We start from the raw sequence: 13,847 nt of genomic DNA on the forward strand, positions 1-13,847 counted from the left end.
ATAAATAAAACACATACCTGTTTTGAGGAAGGCTTGAGATTTTAACAGTAAAGCTCTGAACTTTCTGTTCCAGAAGTGTGACTGCCACCAACGGCCTCATCAATAAACACTTACTGGGATACGCAAAGCATGCTCTTAGTGTAAGGAATGCTGTATTCTTGAACAAGAAGTTAATGCAGGGGGAGATCCAAGCTGCTTAGGGAGGAAAGCATGTTGGTGGTCCCGCCCACACAGGAGGACATTCACCATTTATGGGGGCTGCCGTCAAAGTGGTGTGTGCAGCATGGTGTGTCGTAGGAGGTGAGGCACAGTGTGGTACCACGGATCACGCCATCATCTTCAAAGCGTGCGTGAAGTGCCTTCTGGAGGTAAGGAGCATCACTCACAGCTGGGGTTAGGCAAAGGCATTAAAGAAGTTCTGTGACTGCCCTTTGCTGGCATTGCCAAAGTGGGTGGAGGGTGTCCAAAGCTGTGTCCCCCAACCACAGATGGCTGGTGGCATCTCGGTGATCCCACGGGCCCTCTATTCCACACAGACCTTCTGTGACTTGGCTCCTACCAGGGGAAGCAGAGGACCACAGAATTTGCCAAATGAAACTCTGAAAGGAATTCTTCAATAATGATGGGCTGGTAATCAATAATAATTGTGGCTAAATTATTAGAGCTGCCCCTAAAGACTTCTGTCGAGGCCATTTGAAGGTTTCAAGTTGTTCCACTGTGCCTCATTTTTCCAAATGTCTTCATTACAATGGGCTAACTGGACTCCTTGCCAGGAGTTCTATTGGGATTGAGCTGACTGTTGGCTCCCTCCCTTCCTTTCTTCCTTCTCTTTCCTTCTCTCTCTCTCTCTTTCTCTCTCTCTCTCTCTCTCGATCTGAATCAAAGGATTATTTACCCATTATGAAGCAATGGAAAACTGCTGAAGTAAGCAGTTTGACAAGCCAATAATGTCTTTAGTGTAAATCTGTATTCTTGATATGGTCACATAATTAATTTTTTTGCAAATACAATGAGAACATAACAAGCAATACGTGGTAAATAATAACCAAGATATTGATGACAATAATGATAATGATTCTAACAGAACCCAATGGTGCACTAGGACTCAACATCAAGCATTCCGTAGACGGCTGTGATTGGCAAGCAGAGGCCCTCTGTAAACACAAAAAGTTCTATCCAACAACAAGCTTTATCATCATCCCTCAGTGTTCTTGCTGAGTAATTCCATTGGTATGTTAATTTATTAACCATACATGGAAATTAAAGATGAGGTTTTTTTCAGAATATTTTTGAATAACTATAACTTTTTTTTCTTTCAGAGGATATTAGAGATGAAAGGAAATCAAAAGAAACCTATCACCTCAGACTATTCAACATACGAATTCATTCTAAAATACTGGAGAGAGACCACATTTAAGATGATTGAAATAATTCTCAGATATTTCCTTGGGCTTACCAAAAGAAAAATGCCATTTGTAAAGTTCCTGAAAAAAGAATGGATTTTAAGCGTTGTCACCAATCCCAAGGGGATGACAGACAGTGAGGACATTTTGGGGCCTCACTCAGCTATGGAAGACCTGGGACGGATGTCAACAAACACACAGAGGACGAGGAAGCCGCGTCCAGCTTACTCTGTGACTGTGGAGATGTTGCTTGAGTAGCTCCAAGTCTGACTTAGTGATATTTCTTGAAAGCTCAAAAGCGTCTCCTCTCTGGCAGCCTCCTGACATTTGCTGTAGTCCCCACATCCTGAAAATAGGTACTTGCTCCCAGTGTTTTCTCAAACCACAGAATAGCATTAACTGTAATTCACATTTCAAAAGTGTTCCTAAAATACGGTCCCATCTGCATATGTCTCAAAGCCTTTTCTTTAGCTTTTAAAAGCAGCACACCAAACTTCATGAACTATTTTATAGGATGATCAGTTATGAACTCGAGCCACTACAGGATTTCCCAGGTTCAGAGACACTCACTCCGTGGACAGGCTGTTCCACACTGTGAACTCTGGAGTTACGGAAAACAAGCCCTGGGAGGCTCTCCACAGGGTGCGGGTGAAACCCTACGTCCAGTCACCCCGTCTCAATGACGACCAGAGAGACTATACTAGTACTGATGCAGTACTGTGCTAAGTGCCGCCTGACGTCCCAGGAGCTGACGATGACTCCTAGCCATACTTGACACACAGGAGAAGGAAACCGAGCCACTCAACTTGCCCACGGGTAGAGACCCAGCGAGTGACAAAGTGTGTCCCCACACCCCAGTCTCTGTGACACGGAACTGGGCTCTCCACACTCAGCTCCATCTTCCTCAGAACCAGAGCGAGTCAATCTGCTCACGCGGTCCTGCTTTCAGAGAGGGGCCTGAGCGGATTATAAAGACTGTCTCTATGCAGTCTTGCTTTCCACATCCCTAGCCTTTTGGACTGCTCAAGAAGAGAAAGTCGCCAGAAAAACACACACACAACTCTCCTCTTTGTTAGCAAAAAGTAGGCCCCCAGGGAGCTCTGCCAAAGGGAAGCGGAAGGCCTCAGGTTATCCCGCCGGACTGTGAGTGATGGGCTGGCCAACAGAGACAGAAAGAAGTACTGTGCTTGGCAAGCAACGTCTATGAAAGGCCAGTCTTTTCTCACAAATCTGAGTAGCAACAGAAGTGACAAGAAAGGGCAAAGGCAGGAGGAGAAGAGCAGAGGGAGGGGACGTGGGAGCTGGCATCGGTAGTCATGGCGTCGGCATGGCTGGCTGTTTGCAGAATCAGTGACAGATACAATCAGCTGAAAACAGCAGAGAGACAAATCGCTCGAGACAGAAGACAGAACAGCTCTGCTGCCGTGGGGGACAGCCAGCCACCTGGTTCTTGTTTGCATAGCTCTTCGGGATCTGGGCAGGAACTCCACCCTGGGCGGGGTGGAATGAAAGCAGGCAGCCTCTGCACAGTGGCCCCGGGGCCATCAGTGTGCCCTGCAGGGCGGGCCACCGGTACCGATGGCCTGTCACCAGGCACGGAGGCCCAGCATCGCGTTAAAGCCATTACTGAGCCATCTCCACCTGTGTCCGCAGCACAGCCCGTGACTGCTCTCCACACAGTTCCACCCTGCAGAGGCAGCTCGAGGCAGAGAACTGGGGGCTCACACCCCTCTGCCACACTCTGATAAGGACAAACGATGCTTTCTCCATCTCTGTTTCCCTCACCTGTCCAGACTGCTGACCTCCTGTCTCTCCCATATAGAAACCCGGGGCTGCCCTACGGTCACTGCAGGACTTGCCACAAACTGTCCACCATGTTCTATTTAAAGATGCCAGGAAAGTGTCTGCAATGTTTTAGCAAAGAGATTTCCATTGAGAAAAAGTTAAAATTTTATGGTTAAGTAATAAAATGGCTGGTCCTCCATTTAGAGGGAAAATCCCAGCCATCCAGCTCATTTCCTGAAGACACGTGTGGTTTTATTTTACACGGCTCTTGGAGATTCAAACGACATTCTGAGTTCTGCTATAACAGAGTTGTTTCTGAAGGGCTATAGTGACAATCTTCGTAACGTCAGAGCAGGCGCTGGAAAGAGAAGCATCCACGGGTCCCCATGACTAACTGGATGGTGAGACCAGGGTGCACTGATTATGTCCTCTCCCCTCCTGGCTCTGCTCATTCCTGCAGGCGAGAACAGAGGCCACGATTAACACACACCCCGACTGCCTCTCCACAGTCTGGGCCACTCTAGCACAGCCCTTCTGTGAGTTGCTCTGTGACCCTTTCTGCTGGAAGGAACTTTGCTCCCCTCACAGCTTCTACGACAGTGGCCACCTTCTGGAAGCTCTCTCTCCCAGGTTTGGAGTCACCTGTGGGTGTGACTTATCTCACCCACAGAACCGTAAGCTCTGAAGGGCAGGGCTCATCCTGGGTGACCTCCATGTTGCTCTCCCCCCACTCCCTGCCCAGACTTGGCTCTTAGCAGGTGTGCAGTAGGTGTTGGCAGACAGATGCAAGGATGAGGGTGGGAGGTGCCCTCTCCCCACTGTGCCTGGTCCAGATTCTGGGCTCTGAAGCCAGGTTACCAGGACTGGAGTTCTGGATCCTGGGACCATTTCTTACTATCATGTGCCGTGGCTTCTCATCTCTAGAATGGGGACAACAGTAATAATGACCTTTGAGAGTCGTGATGAAGAGAGGAGCTTGTATAGCGCTGCCTCAAAGAAAGTGTCCCCAAATGTTAGCTGTTGCTATTCCGAAAGCCAGGGCTTTGTCGCCAAGGATGCTCATTCTGTGTTGCTGGCTGGGCAACTACAGATTCACATCTCACAGGATTTCTTGATTTGAATTCAGATAAAAGATGGTGACTCTAGAAGAATTTTTCATTCAGACCTAACCTGCCTATCTTGGATGAAAATGCTTATGGAGTAGAACCACCCCCCAGACTGTTACAGCTCAACGTGTAGGATTGATATCCACCTGTAAAAAACAGTATTTTTAATGCTGTGCCTATTTCCTCCCCCATATTTTAGGAACGACTGCACATGTCACCATGAGACACAGTCCAGTGGCCCTTCAGGGAATTCAAGAGCAAATAACTGGACCCCAGCCATTAGGAGACGGAGCTAGAGAGGGCCGTCCAGCTAAGGCCTGCTTGCCTCACAATTACACACGACACAGGCACCTCCCTGGAAAGCTCAGGGCCTTCCCATCACCATCAGTGCCCATCTGAGGGCTCCATGATGCTGGGGTCGGTGGGGTGCCCCTCAGGGCTTGAGTTTGTTCTAAGATGAACCTGAGAGGGTTTTCCAGTCAGACCCCCCACCAGGAGACGGGAACAGGCACTCTGGAGGGAGCACTACGACCACCAGCCTTGGTCCAAAGCGACAGGCAGAGGCTCTCTGAACATTAAAGCCCTGGGCACCTTTCTTTCCAAAGTCCTGCTTCAGGTCAGCTTCAAGACGTGCACTTTTCTTTGTCCAGGAACCTGCTGTGTGTCTTTGATAAAACTGTACTGCCGCTTGGGTCAGGAACACTCAGACACCTGGCCCTGACTGAGTGCCAGCGTTGTCCGGCTGGCAGACTGTATCAGGGGCACGGCCCTCACCAGCCCTTCTGGCCTGGACCCTGTCATCACAGCTCAGCCTCCTGCCCCCTCAGTTCCAGCGGCCCCCAGAGCGACAGCCAGGCGATCACAAAGGCAGGGGAGCGGGTTTATGCTCCAGCCGCATCGCTGCCCTGATCTGGAAGGAAGAAGCAGGGGTGGCTCTGAGTGTGACCTGAGGAGCACTGGTGGCAGGTGGAGGAGAGGCTGGAGGAGGAAGCTGGAGCTGGGTTCTCCTCACCCTGGCGGGCAGTGCAGCTCTGCGTCCTGCCAGGCTCCCTGTCCGCCTGGGTCTGGGGACGGGGGCACATACTAAGGATGGCGACTCTGGTGCTCAGGGCTCAGCGCTGCTGGACTCACCTTAGTCCTGCGTGGGCCTCACGCCCGTCGGCAACTGCTTTCCTGCCTGTTTCTGGTAACACGAACTGCGTCCTGGTCCTGCTCAAAGCTTCCTGGCCATGGAGCTCTGGCCCCAAATCTGACTATGAGCTGTGTTCTCTTAATTCTTCCTTTCGAAATTCTTCCTTGGTTCTCCCACTGGAATCCGTTCTTTAGGAGTGGGGCCTTCTCTTGTTCTTCGGGGACTAGAGTCTGTTCCAAACCTGCTGGGATTTCTGCTGCTTACTGGGCCGTTCGCCAGGCGCCAGCTCCCGCAGGCTGTGTCCACGCTGTGCTGCCCACTATTGAAGCCCCCTGATGCGGATGGCCCGACCCCAACAGAGGGCCTATGGTCAGACCTTACTTCCCCCTCCACCCCAAACCCAGGCCAACACGGCACACCAGCCACCCTCCACCCCCTAGGAACTACCCCAAGGCTGACTGGCTGCAGGCGGGGACCTCTGCCGACCGCCTACTTCCGGGCTGGGCTCTTCCCATCTACCCAGCCTGCTCTCACATGCTGTCACCCTGCTCCACAGGGCAGTGGATGGGGTATCAGATGTCTCCAGGGGGACCAGTCCTCCAGCCAATAGGGCCGCAGACTCACAATCAGTTGATTCCACTGCGTGATGACAAAAGTCTGTACAGCTGTCCTATCGCATGGTTTGCTTCAGAAGTTAAGGCAAATCTTGCTTGTTTCCTGGAAAGTATGGATTCCATTCCCATTTCAAAAATGCCGTTGCCTCTGTATGGTCACCCTGGCCCCCATCTGAAATTTGAACCCCATCTCCAGTATGCCTGTCCCCTTTGCCTTATTTTTTTCTCAGCACTTTTCACTAACATTCTGCATATTTATGTCCTCATCTTGCTTACTGTTTATCTGCTGGTGGAATATAAGCCAGGCAGGGATTTACTTTTTGTGCCTGCACCCAGGGCACTTCCTGCCCAGAGGAGGCACTCAACAGTAGTGGAGAGGGGAGGAAGTGATGCCTGCCCCTGCTGGCAGGCTGCTGGCTGCCTGGCTGTGGGCTCCAGCCCGCCTGTTCAGCCTGCCCATCTTGGCCCGGGAGCCCGGCCGCTGGGCCTTCTGCCCCGTGGTCCAGCACTCACCTTCAGCTTGTGTTCATGCTCCTTGTTGACGCGTGCGAGCAGCTGGGCTTTCCGTCGGTTGAGGGCGTCAATGAGGGCGTCACACTGGGCCACCAGGCAGGCCTCAAACTCCACGCTGTTCTCCTGCGTGACAGAGCACAGCTCTCAGCGCCCAGGTGCCGCGGGCTGCCAGCGCGAACGGAGCTCCCGTGCGCCGTGCACAAGGCACTTCTGGCATTTCTTAAACAACTGCATAAATGTCATCCTACAGTGGTGGTGCTCTGCTTTACATTTAGATTGGAAAGGCTAAATATTACTTAATAAATTTATTTTTATCAAAAGGAAATCATCTCGACAGCCTGAATTATATTAAGTAAAATAAAGCTACAGCTTGCAGAGTGGAGGTGAGTCCTTCTGAAGGCTGGTATGAGTCCAGCTATGTACGGTGGAGACGGCACCGCAGGGCTGGCTGTCTGAGGGCGTGAGCATTGTTGAGGCATGAGAGATGAGGAATCAGTTAACTCAGGGGAAGAAAGGAGAGAGAGGATGGCAACAATCTTCAATATGAGACAATAATCCAACAACAGAAAAGTTTACAAGGATAATCATGGGCAAAAGCATCTGCTCCTCTTTTCAGGGAACAGACAGTGCACATGGCAGGCAGGTAGGAACGATCGGTGTAACGGGCTCAACCTGCTGTAAGCCAGACATGAACCAGCAGCTGGTGGCGGAAAGGTGACCGTGCTCTAAAGGAACAACAGCTTCCCCATGATGTTTAAACTGAATGCTAGATCTAAATTTTTACTTGGTTTAGATCTGTACCTGCCATAGACATTTATTTTAAGCGATTCTCACGCTAAATGATAATCATTCATTCTATTCAATAAGTTACATATGCAATTTTTTTTTGAGGAAGATTAGCTCTGAGCTAACATCTGCCACCAATCCTCCTCTTTTTGCTGAGGAAGACTGGCCCTGAGCTAACATCTGTGCCCATCTTCCTCTACTTTATATGTGGGACGCCACCACAGCATGGCTTGATGAGCAGTGTGTAGATCCACGCCTGGGATCTGAACCAGCAAGCCCTGGGCTGCCGAAGTGGAGAGTGCAATCTTAAACACCATGCCACTGGGCTGGCCTGTTACATATGTAATTTTCATTCTCAAACCATAATCTAAAAAACAATTGTAATTTACAGCAAATGAAAACTGAATAGTCACATATATTCTATTAGCACTAAAAAAACAGTACCCAAGTGAGTAAACTATCAACTCTGGGGTTGGCAAGGAAGGAATAGCTTAGCCTCTCAAGTTGTAATTATTCCCAAAGTCATAAGGAGCTGTGTCTTTCAATATAATAATCCACTGATCAGTATTTGGTAACTGTTTTCAAATGCAAGGGCTTTCTCCATAGAAGCCGTGCACTGGTGATTGCTTGGGCAATGCCTTCTACAAATGGTAAGTTTTGGTTTTCATGACAATGCTTTTGAGTTCTCAGAGAAGTCCCCTGGAAAAGATCATTTAAGATCTCTCAATGCCCCACGCAGGGTAATACTTGCAGGAAGGGGAGCCTTTGCCTTACAGACTCAATTTAGAGCAGAAAGAAATCTTTGCTCTGATGAAGACATGAGGAGCAGAGGCCTGGGCTGCGCATTTTATGCCAATGAAACCAAAGAAGGGACTGACCGATAAACTCGACTGCTTTGGAAAACAGAAGGACCGCTGGGTTGTTAGGGAATCAGAAGTTTTAACATGAGCACAAGCCAGAAACGGCAAAGGCCTCAGGGTGAGATGCTTTGAAAGGTTGGCTTACTTTAAAAAGCCATGTCTGCCTTGACATGGGCTAGATATTAACTCAGAAAGCCAACTTACTGGAGGCCAGAGCTTAGGTTATTTCTGTGAAGCAAACCTCAAAACATAAGAACAGTAACTGGTGCAGAAGGTCATTATTGTAGCACCTAATGCATTGGATGGCTTCCCCCTTCAGCTACAGCGGAGAGTTCTCCATGCTCTTAAACGCTCGCTGATCTGCTGGTCATTGCCCCAAACAAAGCAATCTGAAACTAGTCACCCGGGGGATCATGGCTGAAAACCATTCTAGTATCTAAGTAGAGGAGTATTATTATGGGATAGGAAGGAAGGAAGGAAAGAAGGATAATTTCAGCAATAATAACTCCGAATTCACAAAGAAATAGGCCTCTTTAATACACAGCAGTAGAGAATCGAGACCTCAGTGTGGAAGACAGGAACCATGTGGAAAAGCAAGTTGTGTTGCTGGCCTGTTGACAAAATATAAACCACCTCAAGAAGGGGTATGTTTGAAGTTGGTGTGTATGTGTGTTTGTATGTATTAGAAGAGACAGAGCAGAAAAAAATAAACAGGAGTTTTCCCACAACGTGTAAAAATAAAAGAGAAGAAACAGACAAACTCTCCCACTGCAGAGTTACATCTTAACCCATGGCTCGGCCTCTGCCTCAGGTGCTGCCAGTACCTGGATCTGCTGGACCATGTTGCGGAGCTGCACCAGAAATTCCTTGGCTTCTTTGGCCCTGTCCGACAGACCATTCAGCGCCTGGGAGAGCTGGCTCTGCAAAGACAAAGAAGGAAACTATGGACCTGTAATCACAGAAGGAGCAACAACCTACACAGGGTTGTTTTGATCTAAGACCCAGAGTCTTCAATCTCAGATTCCTCTTGTTGGAGCTTGGGCCACTTAGCCGACATCCGTCATGAGGATTCTGGTAACAATGGCATCCGGACTCCTTCCACAGGCTCCTGAGGAGTTTCTCCGCTGAAGCCGTGAATACTTCTGGCCATTGCAGTCAAAGTCCCTCACCAGCTGCTACCTGCCTGGAATTTCCTTGTCTCATTAAATAATTAACTAATTACTTAATTAGCAATAATTTATTTAATTTAAAAACAAAACCACAGGAAATCAGATAATCTAATAATTATCAACACTATTTAGCCCGAGGGCTATTGGTCTGGGATCGGGACAGAAAGAATGAAGATACTCCGTGCCCATGGATTGGAAGAATCAATATTGTTAGAATATCCATACTACCCAAAGCCATCTACAGATTCAATGCAATCCTTATCAAAATTCCAATGGCATTTTTCAAAGAACTAGAACAAATAATCCTAAAATTTGTATGGAACTACAAAACCCCCTGAATAGCCAAAACAATCTTGAGAAAGAAGAACAAAGCTGGAGGCATCATGCTCTCTGATTTCAAACTCTAACAAAGCTTTAGTAATCAAAACAATATGGTACTGGCATAAAAACAGATACATAGATGAATGGAACAGAACAGAGAGCCCAGAAATAAATCCATGCAAACATGGTCAATTAATTTACAACAAAGGAGCCAAGAACATACAATGGGGAAAGGACAGTCTCCTTAATAAACGGTGTTGGGAAAACTGGACAGCCACATAAACAAGAATGAAACTGGATCACTATCTTAAATCATACACAAAAACTAACTCAAAATGGGTTAAAGACTTGAATGTAAGACCTCAAACCATGAAACTCCTAGAAGAAAACTTGGGCGGCAAGCTCCTTGACATCAGTCTTGGCGATGATTTTTTTAATTTAACAACAAAAGCAAAAACAAAAGCAAAAATAAACAAGTAGGACTCCATCAAACTAAAACCCCTCTGCTTGGCAAAGGAAACTATCAACAAAATGAAAAGGCAACCTACCCAAATGGGAGAAAATATTTGCAAATCATGTATCTGTTAGGTGGCTAATATCCCCAGCATATAAAGAACTCATACAACTCAAGAACAAAACAACAATCAGATTAAAAAATGAGCTAAAGATTTGAATAGACATTTTTCCAAAGAAGACACACAGATGGCTATGTATACACAGGTACATGAAAAGATGCTCAACATCACTAATCATAAGGGAAATGCAAATAAAAAACCACAATGAGTATCACCTCACCTGTTATAACGGCTATTATCAAAAAGACAAGAAATAACAAGTGTGGATGTGGAGAAAAGGGAACCCTTGTGCACTGTTGTTGAGAATGTAAATTGTTCAGCAACTATGGAAAACAGCATGGAGGTTCCTCGAAAAATTAAAAATGAACTGCCATATGAACCAGCAACTCCACCTCTGGGTATTTATCCAAAGAAAATGAAAACACTAACTCAAAAAGATATCTATACCCCCATCTTCATTGCAGCATTATTTACAATAGCCATGACATGGAAACAAACCAAGTGCCCATTGATGGATGAATGGATAAAGATGTGGTATAAACATACAATGGAATATTATTCAGCCATAAAAAAGAACGAAATCTTGCCATTTGCAACAACATGGATGGACCTTGAGCATTATGCTAATTGAAATAAGTCAAACAGAGAAAGACAAATATTATATGATCTCACTTATATTTGGAATCTAAAACAAACAAACAAACAAACAAACAAGCTCATGGATACAGAGAACAGATGAGTGGTTGCCAGAGGCAGGGGTTAGGGGGTGGGAGAAATGGGTGAAGGGGTCAAAAGCTAAAACAAACAAACAGCTTATGGAATATATGTATATTCCTCATCAAAGTCATCATCTTTCTCCCAAGCACAGCTCTGTCGCCCCAACTCCTCCCGCACTAGCTTCCTCACCAAGGCTACTCTCTCTGACTTTCCACACCGCCCCATCCACATGGGGGTGCAATTCTGCTGGGGGGCAGTGTGTCCAGGAAGCACTTGCTTTCCTGGCCTTCCTGTCTACTGGGGTGGCCACGGGACACCTTGCTGATTGATGAGACCCGTGAGGAAGTCGGCTGTGGGCTGGAGGGTCTGAGGAAGCTTCTGCTTCTCTGCTAACGTGGGGCCAGGGTGGCTGGTGCAGCCTCTTCCCTTATCTCCTGACTTTGCGGCAGATGTCTTGTGACTCTCGTGAGAAGGCCAAAGTGGTCAGGGAGGAGTGTGGAAGGAGAAAGAGCCTGGCTTCCGATGGCGTCTTTGAGCAGCTGAACCAACACCTGAATCTCCCACCAGTAGGCTTCTGGCTCTCTGGGGAAAATGAACTCCTGGTTAAGTCCCGCACTGGAGTCTTCCTCACTTACAGCCATTACCATTGTATTGATACAAGATTCCTTCTTCTAGCAGCCTGGTTTACCCTCCACCCCTCCTGTAAATTATAGAGACAAGCTCCCTTTCCCACAACGCCTCTTTGGAAACTAAAGCCACTCTCCTCCTTGCCAGCACAATGAATGCCTCATCCTCTCTGTCCTTTCAGTAGAAGGACAGAATCTTAAAATTATATCTCTTGGTCCGATGAACGTTTTTCTCTTACATTTGCCTTATTAAATACAAAGTTGGGCACCAAAGCTCTTTAAAAATATTCATGCCAAATGCTTGATGGAAGCAATGTGGGTGGCAGAAATGGCACATGCTTTGGAAGAGTTCAAATTCTGGCTCCGTTCCTTCCTAAGGGTGACCTTGAGAAAGCCACTGGCCTGAGTTACTCCAAAGGCAAACACGGGAACGACAGGAATGCTTTGTAGTTGGGTTAGCGTGAGGGTCAGTGCATTCGTCAGTGTGAACGCTCCCGCTAGCTGAGGATCACGGTTAAGGGAACTAGTCTGAATTCATAAATGCTGCCAGTTGCTGGAGTTCAACCTTTTATACCTGGCTTACCTCATCTGTAACATGAGAAGAATACTACTACTCTTGGGTGTCATGGGCTTTGCACGAGATACAACATCTGAAGCCCAGAAGCTGCTGGTGTGTGGTGCATCCTGAATGAGTGTTGGCTGTTACTAACTCATATTCCTTCACCTTCCTCCTTCCTGCTCGCAAACACCTGCTGCCTGACTGTAGGGACTCGCAGGGCACGTTCCTGGAACAGGACCTCGGGGAGAATATCCTTCGTCACTTGTACTCAGACTCTGGGAGGCCAGACCAACACAGCTGAGGAGGAGAAAGCAGAGAGTGAGCCCGCAGTTGCTCACAGGGCTACTTAATTCTTATTGCTAGGTACCAGCTGCACTAGAACGTGGGGTAGAAGTTTCCTCCTCAAGAACGTCTCCAGGAGCCCAGGGGATGAAGGAGAGAAAGAGGGTGTCATTTGGAAGAGAAGGCAATAAAATGAGAGACATTCTGAAGGAGAAAGTTTTCATTGCTACTTTAGAACTCATTCCCCTTCTTTTTCTGAATGAGTGAAAGTCTGTTGGGCTGGCACAGTTTTCTTCCCCTTTTAATTTAACCTGTGTCTTAGTAACCACGTTTGCTGGTCAGAGTATAGAAGCCAAATTCATTCAGAACTGAAGCTGCCTGACTTCCTCTATTCCAGCCTTGCAATTAATTGTCTGTATAACGGAAGTCAGAAAGGACACCCATGAGGGATTGTTGACCAGGTGCCACTAGATACTTAGAAAAAATGATCCCGTAGTAGACAAGGGATGCTGGCTGCATCCACTCCCGCAATTTTATATGGCAAAGTCACAAGTGAGCTGCAAAAATCTATTTATTCTCAGACTTCCTCCCTTTGTGTCCATGTTCAGTCCTAAAAAAGCTTTGACCTGGCTAATGATTGTTCCAGTATTTGAGGAACAAGTGCGTTATGAGATAAAGATCTAGGAACCTTTCTCTTAAGCTTTGCCAACTTGTAGAAATGGAGCAGGAGACAATGAAAAATCCTGGAAACTATTCATCACCAGAAAATGCTTTTATTGTAAGGATTTATATGTACACAGCTTTTAGAGGATGGTCTCTTGATCTCATTTTTAAGCTACATCTGATGTTATTGTTATTGATTGATTTTTTTTCCCCAGAAGCATTTAAATTCCCAGCCTGTGCTAACAGAGAGATGTTCTGCATTCAGGTCCATAGAGCAGCCTGTCAATTTATGCCAGAACCCTGGAGATGCAAATGTTTAGTGTGTATTTCTGTTACAGCACCTTTGGCTGAACATGCAGCCGTTAGAAGCTGTTTATGACACCTAAGCAATGACATTCAGATTTCTTGGGTATTTGTTTTCCAATTTACTGAAAAGGTGTCAGGAGCAGAAAGTGAATTACAGTGGGAAAATGATGCAGCTGCCAGATCACCGACAAATTCCCAGCCAAGAGCTCAGAGTACCCTCTGAGGAATCAAGCTCTCCCAGGAAGATGGAGGGAAACAAAGAGCTCTACCTCCTCCCTCCCTCCTCTCCGGCTTTTCCGTTTACTTCTACCCGACTCTGTTCCCCTGCCTCCCAGGAATGAATGCTCCAAGAGATCTGGGATCAATCCAGGAGTGCCCCTGGAGGACGTTCCAGAACCTATTATCATGTAGGCTCAGCAGAGGGGGAACA

At 47.2% G+C, this 13,847-nt stretch overlaps 1 protein-coding gene across 8 annotated transcripts in view; it reads right to left on the reverse strand.

Annotated features, from left to right (window-relative positions):
• The window catches only part of TRIM9 (tripartite motif containing 9), a 109,193-nt gene that overhangs the window by 38,865 nt on the left and 56,481 nt on the right, over nucleotides 1–13,847 (reverse strand). For all 8 annotated transcript variants that reach the window (XM_014854247.3, XM_044765633.2, XM_014854248.3 and 5 more), the window contains exons 2-3: nucleotides 9,024–9,119; nucleotides 6,554–6,676 (exon numbers count right to left, since the gene is read on the reverse strand). In XM_014854247.3, the coding sequence (XP_014709733.1) occupies nucleotides 6,554–6,676; nucleotides 9,024–9,119 (219 nt within the window). The remainder of the gene's footprint in view (nucleotides 1–6,553; nucleotides 6,677–9,023; nucleotides 9,120–13,847) is intronic.

Source organism: Equus asinus, chromosome 2, assembly GCF_041296235.1.
Source record: "Equus asinus isolate D_3611 breed Donkey chromosome 2, EquAss-T2T_v2, whole genome shotgun sequence".
Classification (NCBI taxonomy): domain Eukaryota; kingdom Metazoa; phylum Chordata; class Mammalia; order Perissodactyla; family Equidae; genus Equus; species Equus asinus.